The 16438-nt window shown below is 39.1% G+C and overlaps 1 protein-coding gene across 2 annotated transcripts in view; it reads left to right on the forward strand.

The window, feature by feature from the left end:
• GALNT1 (polypeptide N-acetylgalactosaminyltransferase 1) overlaps positions 1–1897 on the forward strand; it is a 94662-nt gene extending 92765 nt beyond the window's left edge. For both annotated transcript variants that reach the window (XM_067291165.1, XM_067291166.1), the window contains one exon: positions 253–1897. In XM_067291165.1, coding sequence (XP_067147266.1) covers positions 253–399 — 147 coding nt within the window. In that variant the 3' untranslated portion in view covers positions 400–1897. The remainder of the gene's footprint in view (positions 1–252) is intronic.
• The last annotated feature ends 14541 nt before the right edge of the window (positions 1898–16438 follow it).

Raw genomic sequence — 16438 nt, forward strand, 5'->3', positions numbered from 1 at the left:
AATTGTGTTTGAAAGTAGTCATTTCCAAGTTTCAGACTGTTGTTTTTCATAGATCTTAATGCTTTTAAATATGCTTCTCATGTTGTAAATATTAAGTGCTCTTTAGAATTGGGAACTGGAATCAGTAACCAATGAGGTCTTGTTTAGCTCATGTTTTACCTATGGAAGAATGTTAATGGCCATTAAAAACGTTTGGGTTAGCTTCTGCCTGATGATTTTGTAAAACTTGTTTCTTTTTATTTTCTTTTCAAGAAATTAACCCTGTTGCATGTGAACAGTAACCAGTGCCTGGACAAAGCCACCGAAGAAGACAGCCAGGTACCCAGCATCAGAGACTGCAATGGCAGCCGCTCACAGCAGTGGCTGCTTCGCAATGTCACCCTTCCAGAAATATTCTGAGAGGTTCTACAGAAAAGCAAGGATTGACTGGGCTACCTCGGCTAATACTTTGGCTACACCGTTAAGTAGCAACAGAAGGAAACTTCTGCTCCACAGAATACACAGTTCATCAGCTGTTAGAACTTGTAACTCGTGCAGCTTTTCAGTAGCTGTGAACAAGCCTTCCTGTAATAAGGATGTGAAACTACCACACATAGTAGGGAAACTGCGCCCGCTGATGTTTACAAGATTGAGAGAGTCTTTTCCAGCAAATAATGTAGAGAACATTTGGACGATGGAAACATAATCAATGAAATACTCTCTCTGGAGAGCCGCGTATTGTTGTAGTTTGCTTGCACATCAGTAACCTCTGCTGAAAGTGCTGTTGTAATGAAGACATTTCCAAGAACTTTTTTCTGGTTAGCAGTGGTAACCAGCTTACTAAATACAGATCCACAAATAAATGAAGCAGAGAGCTGGAGACCAGATTCAGTAACATGAAATAAGAATTCTGTGGTTTAAAAAAAAAAAAAGTAAACAGGGTTTAATGGAAGCTAAATCAGAACTATGAAAAGTACAATTTATTATAGTGACGTATCAAATTTATATGTAGATTTTATACCTCAATGGGGGAAAATAACCAAGTCAAAAGGCAGGGGTTTTTTTTAATTGTGTGATAGTCCATACTTTTTTTTTTCCTGGTTGGTCTAAAATTATTTTGGGCACAAACAAAATGAGTATAAGAATAAACTTAGCTCTTTGAATGTCAGTTCAACTTTTTTCATTTTAATTTCTGGGCTGTTGGAATTGTATCTTTTTATTACTGTCTGAAAACTGGAGGTTAACATGCTGTCAAACTTTTTTTGTCTAGACCTGCCGTTTCGGTTTATACTTGGGTCAGCTTGTGGACTTTCATGGCCAGACAAAAGATTTTAGTACATTTTGAAATCCTTAAGTTAACTTGACTGAATATGTTTCGCACCCAAGACTCATACTACTGTACTATGGTTTTGTTTTCATAGCAATAAATCTTTTGTTACTTGTTTGATTTCAGCCATCAGAAAGCCTGAAGAAAAGATTTATGATTGAGTAGCAGGAGACTGGCAAAACTGAAGGTTTTCTGGAATCCTTTTTCACTTCATATTCAGATGTGCTTCATTGTCAAGTGCATATTTAGATTAGACTCTGAATTGTAATGTTGATCTGCTGCTTTTTTTCTAATAAAACCTAAAGAAAAGTAGCTAAATTGGCATGGGTTTTTAAAATTAGGATAGCCAAAAGTAATATGACTGTCATTACATTGGTCTGCATTTTTTAATTGAATTGCTTTGTTTTGTTAAGAAAAGTCTACATAGGCTGATCTTGAAAACAAGACACTGAATGCTCAGAGTATACATTGAATTTCCTTTTGGAAAGAAAGGTGAGATTTACATAACGGAGAGGCTATTTTTATGATAAATGTCATTGTTTGGCCAACTGTCCTGTAAAGCAAATTAAACCTAGACTCATGCAAAACGTGTGGAATTGTATTTGGCTTTTATGGCCATTTTAGATTTGCCGTTCCAAGTTGCTTTAGTCAGTGTTATCTCCATTATTTCTGCAGCAGTACACACGAGTTTTTGTATGCAAAGCAGAGGAACTAGCAACAAATTGCAGTATTATGTTGCTACTTCAGAAATTCATAGGATGAGATGATGTGGAATTAATATCAGATAAAATGTCCAAATATATAAGTATCTTTCATTGACCTTTCTTACTGGGACAGCTCTGCAAATCTGTCCTTAGGTAGAAGTAGATTTACAAAAGTAATGGTATGGTACAGTTTATCAGAAAGGACTTTAAGTGTGTCCAGATGACTTAAATCAAAACAAACCTGTTGTCATGGTTGTGTGCAAAGACTTATTTCTTTGATATGGTCAGTGAAAAGGATTGGGTGTGTGACAGTGTCCTCATTTGTGATCAATATATCTTCTTGTTCCTTAGATATTCAGTGGTCCCTCCTGCCTTTACACTATTTCTAAAGTAGTCCGTGGTCATCTGATACTGCATGTTAGCCCACGGAAATAGTAACTGTTTCCAGTTTTTTGCCCTGTTATCAGGGCATGATGGTCTTCAGCATGTTTTGGATTTTATCCTAGTTTGTCTTAGCAAACTAACTTAATTTGGGGAGGTAAAAATGAGGTTGTATATCAGTTCAGAAACAATTTCCCAAATTCAGAATGCATCTCTTTAAAAATGTTGACAGAAAAGAGGTTCTAAATCAGAGATGGGTAACCATTCAGAGTGTGAAGCACAAAAATCAGAAGAGCAGTGTCAGTCCTATAAGTTTTTAAAATTTCTTAATTTAGTGTTTCAGATTTTACAAGTGTACTACCCAACACTGAACACACAAAAACAAATACACTTTCATGGCTTTTGTTTTTAGTTCTTACGATCACAGCTCTGATATTTTTCCTGTTAACACAACTTAATTGTCATGACTTGTAATGTAACTAAACCTGTAAGCAGGCCTCAGCATTACCATGAATTTGGCCCATATAATTCAGCAAATCATTTTATATGTTGGCCAAATAAACCTGCAGTAAAAATCATTGCACAACTAATACCCCACATACTGAATTGTAAGCCTTGGAAGGCGATTGTAGAAATCTGATTTCCAGCCTGCACCTTGTTGATCCTCACCTGCAAAGGCAGCCCACTGATGGGAGCCTCTTCCCCTGCTGAATGCTGAGTGGAAGTAGCAGGCTGGAGAATATCTGCAGCCTCCGAGCGTTCGGTTCAAAAATCTCTTAGCTCAGCCAGTCCCGTGGTGGGGCTAACTGGTGCTGGTTGACTGGGAGTCAGCTGTGCTTAGCTTGCCAGTCTTGCCATTGAAAACACTTGGCAGTTGTACAGGCTGTGTTGGTGGACAATGCATAGCTTCTGCAAAGTTTCTCTGTCCATCTAGTAATGTGCTGCTCAAATAATCTGTGGTGTTAGGTATCTTCAGAACATGGCCATAGAATGGTTTCCCCATGCATCATCTATTTCTAGCTGTCCTTACCCCCAGTTGTGGTAGCTGTCTTCCACATTCCCTGCTAAAAGTGACCTTACGATCCCATTCTTACATTTGTTCTCTCCCAGTGGTGGTCTTCTGCTTACAGGAATAGTATTTTTATGTTCCAGCTTTACATAGGAATATCAGTTGACTCTATCCTTTCGTATTTGTAGACTTATTTGAATTCCATCGAATCTGTCTTCTCATTTAAAAGTCCTTTGTTGGAATTTTTAAAGCCTCTATAATTATTTTTATTCTGTTCTGGGAAAAAAAAAAAAGCTTTTTTTTCCTCACTGTGTAACATACCTGTCTTGTTAGGCAAATGAGTAGTTTCTAGTAGAATTCCCCCTCTACTTCCCAGCATCTCTGTCTTTGCTTTGTTCAGGTCAAAAGTGTGTGTGTGTGGTGGGGGGGGGGGGCACTGTCTTATTTAGCGTTGATAGAAAATATAAGCAGGATAAGTAGAGAGGTCAGCAGTCCTGTTTTGGAGAGAATCAGTGAACTCTTTTTGTGCTCCTTCTGTACTGCACTTAGTGTGTTCAGTGAAAATTTCCTATGCAGGCTGCAACAGTAGCATTCTGTTCTCCATCTCTTCTCATTTGCCTGTGTGAAGACATGTATTGAGAAACACTAATGCCTTTTAACTGAGTTGAAGTGTATTACATTTTATGGTACGACCTTTGGATAACTACAGTGTGCCAGGTTTTATTAGGTCATCTTCAATGTGTTTAGGTACTGAAAGTCACAAAATAGTTATCTGTATGCACATACAACTCTGAATGTTTTTGTGAACCAAAGTTACCTCATTCTGCCAGTTTGTTTTATCAGTATGAAGTCAAGTTGTATTTTAGTGGCTTTATTTTTATGATAGTGCTATACAAAAGGGCTTAACAGTCACTTCTTATGGTATCGCCAAATCCGTTTAAGTGAAACGGACCTAAACTGAGATACACACTGTTAGCAAAAGAGAGAACCTGTGGGTTATAAATTAGCTACAGAAGTTAGATAATCGTTCCAATTTTCACTCTGCAGAATACTTTTTAGATGTTCTATCTGTTCAAGCGATTTAACACAGAGATGAGTAAACTGTTGTCAGAGTTCTGCCATATTTTTCCCTGCAAGGTAAGGAGAGGCAAGTATATTTCAAAAGATTGACTAGGAAATAATTACTCAAAGCTTTCCTTCATTTGAAAGCATGGAGGAACTGTTAATGTAGTAAAGAAATGCTGGAAAACATTAGTTGTTACAGAATAGATTTTAATAGCTTTAGGCACCTTGCATCTCATTTAAACTTAATTGTAATAATAGAGATTTAGGGTCAGATATGAATATGTCAGATTAAAATGATCAGATTTACACAGCTGTAGACTTCTGTTTGCTTTCTGGCCTGGGAAAAAAAAGAAATCTTTCAATCATTTTAAAACAAATAGTTCCCAGATTTGTGTCTAATTCTAAACACTGTGATCAAGAACTGTTTAACTAAACATAGTTGCAGTGTTCTGTGAAGGTCATTCACTCATTCACATGGTGTACAGTGCTTTGAATAACAAAATAGTACTTTTTTAAAAAGCCATTTTAATAAAGCTTTTAATGTCGACAACAAAAGTGGCACAATAGCTAGCTGATAATCTAGAGACTAGAAATTACCACACTGAGATGAAAACTGACTCACTGCGCTGCTCGCTTCTTTGCTTTTTGAATCTTGGCTAATGCAATTGTAGCATGCTGCTTACATTTTGTGCAGTGCCAACTGGTCCTTACCACACTGAGCCGTTCAGCCAGGTGATGCTAGTCCATATCAAAACCAAACTTCAAGATGAAAGCAAGCTGCTACTCATGACAGTAAGCCTATTACTTGGCATAGCATCAGATCAGGCTTTAGGCAGTCTGTAACCTGCCTCTGAAATAACCATTACTGGGTCCTTGTCTCTTCTCTGAAGCATCTGGTAAGTGAATACAGATTAACTTCCTTCATTTGAGAGGGAAATTCTTCCTAAAACTGTCAAGGTAGTGGGTTTTGCCTGAGGCATGAGAATTTATAGCTTGTTTTACCTTCTCTTGTTACTGTGCATGTTCATATTATGCATAGAAGTATCTGCTGATTTTAGATTCTCCTTTGTTACATTAATTTTGTTGGTTAACGTGAAGTGTTCCTATAGAAGCATTTTTTTTATTCATCAGTTTTAAATGCATCATCTTTCCTTTTTTCAGTAAATGAGTGGGTTTGGGGATTCTCAATATTACTGATATTATTCGTGTTTTGTATTTCTGTATTCTTCAAGTAGTTCTAAGCTTTAGTTTCACTTCATGTGGAGTTGTCTCACTTTAACACTGTTCTCTAAGTCTCCTCTTCTGTATTTTTTTTTTTTTTTAAGATTAGGTGATGGTATTCAAGGTACAGATGAGTTCATATATTGCCATTAAAGATGTACATTATTTCTATGTTAACCTGCATGCATTCTAACCATGCTTTAGGTAAATGTTTTCGTGAAGTGATCGTCAGTGGCATATTAGTCTTCTGAACAGTTAGCTTATAACACAGGACTGTAGAAGTAATTTTGTTCCATTTTGCATTAACTTGAGCTTATAGACTTTTACTTTCTTTCCTTGTGTGTTGTCTGATCACCTAGCTTTGTTTGGTTATTTCACCATCTTAAATAGCTTTGACTTTTTGGAAGCCTTGTGTGTTTTATTCATCTTCCTGAGTACTTGAAGATTCAATCACAAGTCTCTGACATGCCCTCTTACGCTTTTCCCTCATAGAATGATAGAGTAGTTCAGGCTGGAATGAATCATGACTTTGTGTCACCTGGTCCAAACCCCTACTTAAAGCCGGGCTAACTTCAAAGTTAATCAGATTGCTCAGTCTTGTCAAGTTCTCAGTATCTTCAGGGATGGAGACATCACCACCTTCTGGGCAACCTGTTTCAGTATTTGACAACCCTTAAGGTGAAGTGTGGGTTTTTTCTTTTTCTCTCCTTCTCCCCCCCCCCCCCCCAAACCTAACTGGAATTTCCCTTGCTGCAGCTTGTGTGTTGCGTCTCATTCTTTTACTATGCATCTCTGAGAAGAGTCTGGCGCAGTCTTCTCTATAACCACCCACTGCGTAGTGGAAGGGAGCAGTAAAATCCCATTTCAGTCTTCTCAAGACTGAGCAAGCTAGCCTTTCCTGTTCTTTCCTATGTTCTCTGGCCCCCTAATCATACTGTAGTGGTTTCACTCTAGCTTGTTTTTGTCTTTTTTTGTACTGAGGAGCTCAAAGCTGGACACAGTACTTTAGCTGTGATTTTACAAATATGAAATAGAGGGGAATAGTCACTTCCCTTCACCTGCTGACTATATTATTGCTAACATGGTCCACTGTCTAGTTAGCCCTCATCATAGCAAGGGCACAGTGTAACTCATGTTCAGTTTGTCCACTGGCATCCTCCAAGTCCTTCTCTCAAAAGCTGCTTTCTAGCCAGCCTCTACTGTTGCAGGAGATTTAGTCTGTCCCAGGCACAGGACTTTGCATGTGTTTTTGTTGAGCTTCAGGAGGTTTTTGTCAGTGTGTTTCTCCAACCTGTCACAATTCCTTTGAGTTGCAGCCTTGGCCTCCAGCATGTCATTGCTCCCATTCCCCCAAGTTTGGTGTTATCTATGGCTTTGCTGAGGGTGTGTTCCATCTCATTGTCCAGGTCATTAACAAAGATATTAAACAGTATTGGCCTCAGTACTGACTCCTGAAGAACACTGTTTTTAATGGACCATCGGTTGGACTTCAAAACAATAATCCCTACCCTATAAGCCTAGCAATCCAGCTAGTTTTCCAGTTCGTATCTCTCAGTTTCTTCTATGTAATGACTTTATCTTTTCACACCCAATATATGTTGTTTCATTACAGGCTAATTTCTCAGATAACTTCTAATGAAGTTATGAAGATCGCTTTTCTTCGCTCACTGATTTGTCTAGTAACTCTAGGGGTAAGAGAGATTTTAGAAGAGCTCTGGATGAAATGCTTACCTTTGTGTGTCAGAATCCAGATTTAGCTGCAGATCTAGTCTGAATTCATGTTTCAGTTAATCATAAATCTTTACTGTTCAGATATTCCGTCTGCTATGTTACTTCCCTGTTTCTAGGGGTATAACCAGTTGGCCATGTGTAGTTTACATACTGGAAGTGAACTGCTACCAGAATGGAGGTTAAACCAGCATTTTTCTTTTAAGGGACTTCACCACTGCTTCCTCTAAAATTCTAGAAATATTCTTTTCCTACAAACTCAACTTTGGCAAGTACAGGCACCTATGCTGCTGAATGGTCCAAGAAAAACTTTTGGGTTGGTGCCCAGTCCACGGGAAGTGGGAAAGAAGCCCAGCCTTTTTTGCTGCGGCGACTTCAGAATTGGAAATATTCAGACCAAAGAATTTGAGACTAAGTTTTGTAGTTGCTTTGGCTGCAGAATGAGGTGATCTTGATTGTTTCAGAAGAGAAACCTTGTTTTAAGTTTTATGAAAACGGGAAGAATTCCCTGTCCGTTTTTTCTCATGGGTTTGGTGTAAATGAATTGATTAATCTCCTCAGGGTGCCTGTGTCTCTAATGGACCTCTTTGGTCTGAAAATGTTATCAAGTAGCTAACCAGATAATAGATTAGCAAATTGGTAATCTCTTATCTGTGCTGTTTGGACAGACACAGCTCCAGTGACCAATTCTGATGGTAAGTCTTCTAGGATCTCGGGATATAACAGCTGTCACTATAGGTAATTGCCATGATATGGTAAGTAATGACTTGTTGAATGCTGATGAACTCCTCACCTGCAATTTCTCCTGAAGTCTTGTAAATCAGGAAATCCTGGGAGTAATAAATGTCATTTCCTTTAACAGAGTAGAGAACCTCTCCCTATGTGAAATATTAAAGATATGTATCCATGTAACCAGTGAGATCAAGTTGCACATGTAATTCCATTTAGATGCAGCTGTACTAATACAGTGAATGAACTAGAGGCAAGTCTCAAAGACAAAAATGTCTCTCATTCCCAGATGCTGAAAACCACAGGAACCAATTCCATATTACCCATATTTATGGCTTGCTTGAATGTAGTAGCTCTCAAGATTATCCTTTGTAGTCAAAGCCAACCATTCCTCTGATCTGCCCTAGATATTTTTCCCCGACCTTGAATATGAATTACTAAAAGAAAAAGCAAAGAATGGTTTAATCATAGATTGTGCGTATGTGCATATTTATGTGAGGTAGCTTAGACAAAGCACATCAAACCAGCTCAACCAACTAAACCTTAAGTTCAGTCCCACAGCAAGAGTGTTTAGACATCATTTGAGAGGCTGCTTTCCTTCCTCACATATAGGCACACTTAGCTCCAACTCTCATGCTTGGTGCATGGGATGTGGTCTGTGCTGTCTCAGGCCTGCTCTGTTAGGTTTCTAGTGAGATGAAATGCTTCCTTGTTCTAGTTTCTTTTCATGGCTCATGACTGCTAAGAGGCATCGTATGCCATTTCCACTTTCTAGGTTGTTTTCTTACCTTATTTCAGCCTATGCCGCAGTGCTGCTTCTTTTGAAGAGGTTAATGTGGGGTAACTTTTTCTGGTTGATAGCATATTACTGCCCAGAACAGTATCTGCTCTTTTTTCAAGCCCTTTTATCAGAGTCAAGATTATCCAAAATACCTCTTGAAGGACACAGTATCTTCTGATTCTTCTGATTTGAAGAAACCAGATGCCAAAAATCTGTTTTTGTTTCTGGCCGGGGACTTGACCACTGAATCCTTTGTACATGTTGGGGTCAGTCCCTTAAGACATGCTTTGGTTTTCTTGTGCTTCAGTCCAATTGGATCTGTGATCTTCCAGTCTCATGAAAGCTTAAGAGGCTATCTGAGTATAATTCATTAACTCAGTTCATGCAGTCAAGTTTATGACAAATGCTAGGAGTGATCTTAGGTAATTACTGACATCAGAAATCCATTTTCATCAGGCTTCCAAAAATCCCCCCACAAACACACATTTTGTCAAAAGAGAAGGGATTTTTTCCTCTGTGAAGACAGTAACAAGAGAGAACTTTGGTTCATGCAACTCTTGAATTGTCTGTGCTCAGGTGTAGGTGCTTAAGAGCTATCATTTGCTCCTATGCAGGACACCAGATCTGCTCTGTAATCGGTGTTCTTGAAAGCCTTCTGTCTGTGAACAGCCTCACAACCTGAGTACCTCTCTCCTCCTGCTACCACTGCCCTGCCACTGTGCAGCACTTCTGGGACATGTGGCAACATCCACCATCTGTCACTTCATCCCAGGACAGGTGCCTGAAGATTGCAGACCTGGCTTGCAACAACTTGCATAAACAGTTTCATTTTGAAGGTCACAAACTACTGATTGAAATGGCTTTCTTCTCTGGTGGTTGAACGAGCCTGGTATTCAGTAAAGTAGCAGCTTCCATCCTGTTTTTGTCCAGATAGCTAGTTACAGATGCTTCCATATGAAGCATTTGCTTAGAGGGTTGTTGGTACCTAAAGGAGGAGGAAGGGGCCATGTTATTCTGCATAGTGAACCAGCCTTGCACAGCGATGAATTGATTCATGCTCCTGTATCTTGTGTAAGATATATCAGAGGGATGTCTATTAGGCTTTCTTCCAGAAATGGTGCCATCTGAGTCTGCCTGTTAATTGTCTGCTTGACTTGGACAGCAACAACAAACATTGGTTGTTCTCAAACTAAGTCAGTGATGTCTGGGAAAGGAAAAAGAGGTCTACTAGATATGTTTCTGTTTGCAGGACTAGAAAGACTGATGAGCAACTTCCCTCCATTTTTTCTGAAGAGACAACAGAACTAGACTTCTAGCAATGATGGTAATGGGGTAATAATTAATGTGATTTGATGGAGACTGCATTGACAGTAGGAATATCTTTATCTCTCTGTCCCCCTCTCTCATGTCTGGTGATGGCAAACTCTAGAGCACCATGCCTACCCATGCAGCTGTGCTTGATCTAGGGCATGGACAGATCTCTTAGTAATATACACCTGGTTCGTTGTGCAGGAGGTTTTCATCAATGGCAAAAAGGGCTACACAACATATGCCTATATATGATTTTCAAACTGTTGCTCCTACAGTCATTCATATTGCTGGTTAGGCCTGTAGGGTCTGAAGTATTCTGGTTTGTTCTTCAGTTTCTTCAACATCAGTGTTGTAATTATTTTTGTTAACTATCCTTTGCTGGGTTCATATTCCATGATATTAAAGCTTTTTAAGGAAGTTAGATGAATCCCACCTGTACCTTGATGGAACTTGTCTGTGAAGGAGATGTTCATAAGAATGACAAATTATGCCAGGAAGATAGAGAAGATAAAAGCACTTATGGATAATAACATCCTACCTGCATCAACCTTTACCCTGGGATCTTCTGAGATATGGTGTCCTCGAGCAGCTCAGCTTGAATTTCTTCCTCTAGTGAACTGAGTTCCACTTTAATTGTGAGATAAAGGTAACTGTGTTTTCCACTAAACCTCACACCTCTGAAACTGTGCTTCACAGTATTACCATAGGCAGTGTTGTCTTTGTCAGTGGTATGACGTTCCTTAGATGAGCCTCTCTAGGACTGTCTGTACTATTAGTTGGCAAAACTAAGGGAATGGTCACCTCCATGTATACACCATTGAATGTTTCAAGAGTGAGGAGAGTACCAAGGAGTATCTTCCTCCTTTCAAGAGTATTTCACTACAATTGAGGTTATATTAAGTGGTCTTCCTGCAACTTCCCGAGTAAACAACGCACGCACCTAGAGCTAACATGGCACTTGGAAAGGTGTGTGTGAAGTTGCTGTTTGTGAGAAGAAACCAACTAAATCTTACTGTGCATAGCACTATATATTAACACTGCAGGTGACTCTATACATCTGTTCTTTCTTTTGATAATAGAATAATTACTAACCTAGAACTGGATTTATTCCAGATGTGCACATTCACTTCCTTCCCGCCTTTTCCTTTCCATAAAAGTCCTTAAAGTTCATGACTACCAGTCGAGTGGCTGAGCAGAAACTTGTATGGTGCTAGACACATCTGTGCTCCAAATATGAACAGCGGAAGAGTTACTTTTTTCCACTATGGATACTAGAAATAGAGAGCTGCAGCATGTGTACAACCAATATGTTAATATACAAATGAACTATGCAATCTGGAGAATGTTGTTCAAAGGTAATTTCACTTTAAGGCAACCTTGTGTATGGTTTTTTGTTTCTTTGGGTTTTTTTGTTTTTGATTTTAGACTGAAGAAGTGAGCCTCGATTTCTGCACATCTTGATTATTCAGGACATGAAGCTTATTGAAAACTAAGTTGCTGCAAAATGTTAATGAAGTGGTTGTTCCTGCATCCTGTCAATATAGCTTAATGCCTTTAAATTTCTGCTTAGCTTTTTTAGTATGTGCCTGGACTTAGGAATGTTAACTAGCTAAAATGGATTTGATACAGCTGTATATAATCAAGGAGAAAAGGAATAGAAACTCATGTTCTACATGATAGGGTTTGGATTAAAAAGTAATGGGGTAAATGTGACTCAGAACAGATTTGTTCCTTGCTGGCATGTCAAAAAAGACCAGCCAAAAAAAAGCTAGCCTTACCAGTGACCCTAGTATGTTTTAATAACTTCTCACAGTTTGGGGGGTAGTAAAATACTCAGTGCACAACTGAATATTTTGCTTCTCTGAATTTCTCAAAGATTATTTTTAATGCTTCTCTCCTTACTGAAGGTAGGATTTTTTTTTCTTTCAAAGTCCAAGCCAGCATATCTTCTTAACCAGTTTTGCTGTATATGTAAGCACTCTAAATTGGAAATGTATAGGGTCAGTACAGGGGCAAGATTCATTCTGCTGGTTCAAATAACCTAAAATGCATATAAGTTGAGTCCCAGTAAAGACAAATTATTTTTCTTTTAAGTAGGCAAGCCAAAAATCATATCTGGACCACTACTGGGAAAAAATATACTTTTATAATTTTCAGCTAAATTTAAACTTATTATTTTATAATCCTTCCTCTGAAGCAGGTGACCCAGCTCACATGCTTCTCACAGGTGGTGAAGCCTGCTGTCTGCCTGGGAATAATCAGCTCGGGGCAAGGGGAGCAGCAGCAGCACTGCTGAGCTGGGCACAGGAATTTGGTTCCAGAGTGTTCTCATGAGCTCAGAGGTAGGTCACTGACTGACTGATGGAGTGCACTAAATCCTTCTTCCCACCTTGCATAGAATACGTTATTTTTCAAAGAAAAGGAAATTAATATAGTCAAAGGGAAACCACCTTTGTGTTAGACTTGCTTTTTGTGAGAGCAAGAGCACAGGTATGGGAAAGCAGGATCTGTGATATTGCCTTTGGTCAGAAATGTCTCCACTGAACAGCACAGAAATCCCAGCCAGTCAGGATGTTGCAGTGGTCAGTAGGGGATCCTAGTCCATGAGGAGGGAAAAAGGAAAAAAAGAGAAAAATGCATAAAGCAACATAAGAAAAAAACACTAGAACATCTGTGGCTGAATATTTAGAAATATTAGCTTTGAAGAAGTGTATGTGACACATCATTTTATAAAGAATCAGCAAAGTATTTTGAATAAGATGACAAGTAAAAGGCCTCACTTTTTCCTTTCTGCCTGTAGTCTCACTTTGTCACCCCGGAACATGTCTTTTCACTCATGTTTTCTTTTTCTCTTTTTCTACACCCCCCCTGTCTTGATTTCCAAAAATGTAACTCTGATTACATCAGAGGATTAGGCTTGGGACAGTGCAGGAGGGAAGCACTGTGTGGTGTCTTGCTGCTCTTCCATTGCACTGCACTTTTCTCAGTTTTAATTATCCTTACAGTTTTGCCTCCCACTGTTTCCATTTTACAAACAGTTGCTTCATGTGGGCTTCACTCAGAGCAACCACCCACCCTTTCATTTTGATTTCTAACTAGAAACTAAAGACACCGTTAAAATTCAAACCCTTACCTGGATATATATCTCCTGTATTATCTGCATACTTTCCCTTCCCATTGCGAAAGCAAGCATCCCTTAGCTAAACTCAGAATCTTGTTCGGAGAGGAGATCTGCATCCACAATTTCATTTTACTGCTTTTTGGGTTATATCACTGTAGCAGATGCAACTAAAACAGTGCTAATGTGGATCCTGGCTCACCAAAGCTGTCATTGGTTCCTGGGCTTTTGTCTTCCTCACCCTCTTCCATGGAGAGATCTCACATTTGGGTCAGATCGGTTCACTCCTCTGGGCATGAACTGCTTTTGCTACACCTGCTAGTAATATGCAGTCCCTTTCAAAGTGGCAGGTCAGAGCTTGTGACAAAGGCACAAAGGGTCGATGACAACATTGACTCCAGAGGAGGTATAAAAATTGTTTTGTACTATGAGAGGTGCTCATGCTCTCACTGATGACCGCTTGTCATTGGCATGTTTTTTATCCAACTGGTAGTGCCTATGAAGAGCAAACTTTAAAAATAAGAGAAGGTGACCCAGCAAAAGCTGGGTCTCTTTAACAATTTCCTAATTGCCTTACAAGTTTCTCACAGGATGGGATGTCTTTTTCTCTGGGTACTGAAAACCCTTCAGAAAACTTCTGGGCACTGCAAGCAAAACCTTCTGCTTAGCCACAAGCAGTTAAATCTTAGAAAAAACTATTTTAAAATGTTTTTAAGCAGTTTTGAAGCATTTGTGTTGGACAGATTTTTTGGCATCCCCTTTTTTGTCATTAAAGCCAGGTGCATCAGTTACCATGAGTACTACAAGGCCAGAGGCAGCCGTAAGAACCTATGAAAGGAATGAAACCTCTTTTCTGTGACTAATAACACTGCACGTTCTGTGATCTGAAATTTTAGGATCTTGTAGTGTTAGAAGTGATTACTGGCTGTCCTATCAAACTTTGTCAAAGCTGGCTTAAAAGGCTGGGGCATTCGTGGAGCGAGCCTAGTCCTAAATATTCAGTTGCGTTCCCTGCCCAGAAAGCTGAGGAGTACAAAAAATGGGAAGCAAATCTTTCAAGCTCTTATCAGACAGATTCCCAGATGATAGTGAAACCATTTGCAGCTGGCCATGTTAAACCAGCAGTTAGCACCACATGTTTTGATTCAGAGCACAATGGGTCAAATTTTTGAGGCAGTTCTCTGTAACATATCTAGAATAGTCTTATTTGCAGATTCTGCATCAACAGGTGGTAAGTGCCCTAATTTAAGGAGTAGGAGTGGCTCCTGTTGTTAATATGCACTGCTGGTAAAAGGTCTCTCCTGTGCCTGTCTAGGAAAGTAAATAGAAAATATCAGTGATTTTTTTTTCCCCTTGGGGAGGGGAAGAGGAGTGCATGAACTACAACTTCCTTGTGATTAAAAAGAAAAAAAACGTACTGTTTATCTGCTTGTCTGTTTAGCTACACAGTGCTGAACTTCAGTACTGAAGATCATAATATGGACAAATATTGCATTTTAACCCTGTCTTGTTTGTTCTAAATCTTAATAAGAAATCTGCAGAAACATGGGTGATTTTCCTCTGCATGCTTATATCTTACTGAACCTCAAGAATCAGCCTCAAATTGACATGATCTTTGATGCCTCTTGCCTTCTTCAGACAAATTTTGAATTATTTCCAATAAACTAAAAATGCTGAGGATATATATACATATACACACATATATGATTTGAATAAAATAAGTCGTCTTTGAACCTTAAAATAATAATAGTATTAATGCCATGAAGCTAGAAACCAGGACCAAATAAAACCCTAGGAAGAAAAGATTCATTTCTCCCAATGATATAATAGAACTTTCTTTACCCATGGCTCTACAAGAAAAATTTCTTTGGGTTATAAATGTCAACCTTTGACGATGGTGCCATGTGTCAAAGAGCTGAGATGGGAAAGCGTTTCAGATTATGAGTCTGACTTTTTAAAATAGATCAGGCTTTTGTTGCAGAAAGTTTCCAAATTACATTTGGATGATACCGGTGTTCCAATGGAGAAGGAGAGCAGGAGGGAGCAGAGCATGCGGACATGCGATCAGCTGCTGATGGGCTGGATGGGGCAGTATAACTGCTGCATGGAGGAGAAGTGTGAGTGTTCAGGCTCCATACCTCTGCTTTCTTAAATGCCTGAATGTGGATTTAGTATTCTAGCTTATTTAAGTAGATTGTTTAAAATAATTAGATTTTGGAGTTCATTGCTTAGAATTTTTTTACTCTCGTGTGCTTCATATAACAATCATATCTGTTTGTAGTTAAGCTTTCATATGGAAATAATCTAGAGTGCAATGACTTTGTTTTTATTATTGGATGTATTTTAGTTATTTTTTTAATATTATGCATCTAGTTTTGGCTAAAAGAAGAGGGAGTATGAGAGCATTTGGGGTTTTTCAGTCTCAAGAGTCACCCAGAGTAGCTAAATTCCCAGTAAAAGTCTGATCACCAGCTGACCTCTCTTGCCTTATTTCCAGTGTTTTCTCATAGGAAAATAAATATTGTACAACACAAAGAGTGTAAGCAGAACTGGTATCCTGCTTAGGGCTCTGCAGGAGGTGCTGGGCTCCTAAGGACGGTGGTCTCAAAAGCACATAGTCTTTTCTCATCCAAACCCAACTTCACAGACTGCTCTGGTGCAACAAAAGCTCCCCAGCTTGAATCTAAATTCACCACCAGTGCCCAAATAAATTCTGATGTGCTTTGCATGCCTGCCTGGGCTTGCAGTTGAAATGTCCTTATCTGTTTATTCTAGGCCTCTTCTGACCTGAGGCACTTATTTAATCTGCTTTGGTAGTCATCTGAAGCCTTGAGGGGAGGAGGGGACCCCATCCTCGGATTTTCCTACCTTCCTTCTTTCTGGACATTGGAGACAGTGTTATCTCTTATTTTCCAACATGTGTTGCTCTGGAGTGGCAAGCTTATATGATGACTGATGTCTGAAATCACTGATATCTCCAGTAGATGTAGACTTATTTCTCAGAAAGTGGGGGCAGGGCCTAGAATCAAAACTCAGAGAGCTTTCATATGAAGTTTTATCTGCCTTTTATATACCCATAAACCCC

The sequence above is a fragment of the Apteryx mantelli genome, chromosome 2 (assembly GCF_036417845.1).
Source record: "Apteryx mantelli isolate bAptMan1 chromosome 2, bAptMan1.hap1, whole genome shotgun sequence".
Lineage (NCBI taxonomy): Eukaryota > Metazoa > Chordata > Aves > Apterygiformes > Apterygidae > Apteryx > Apteryx mantelli.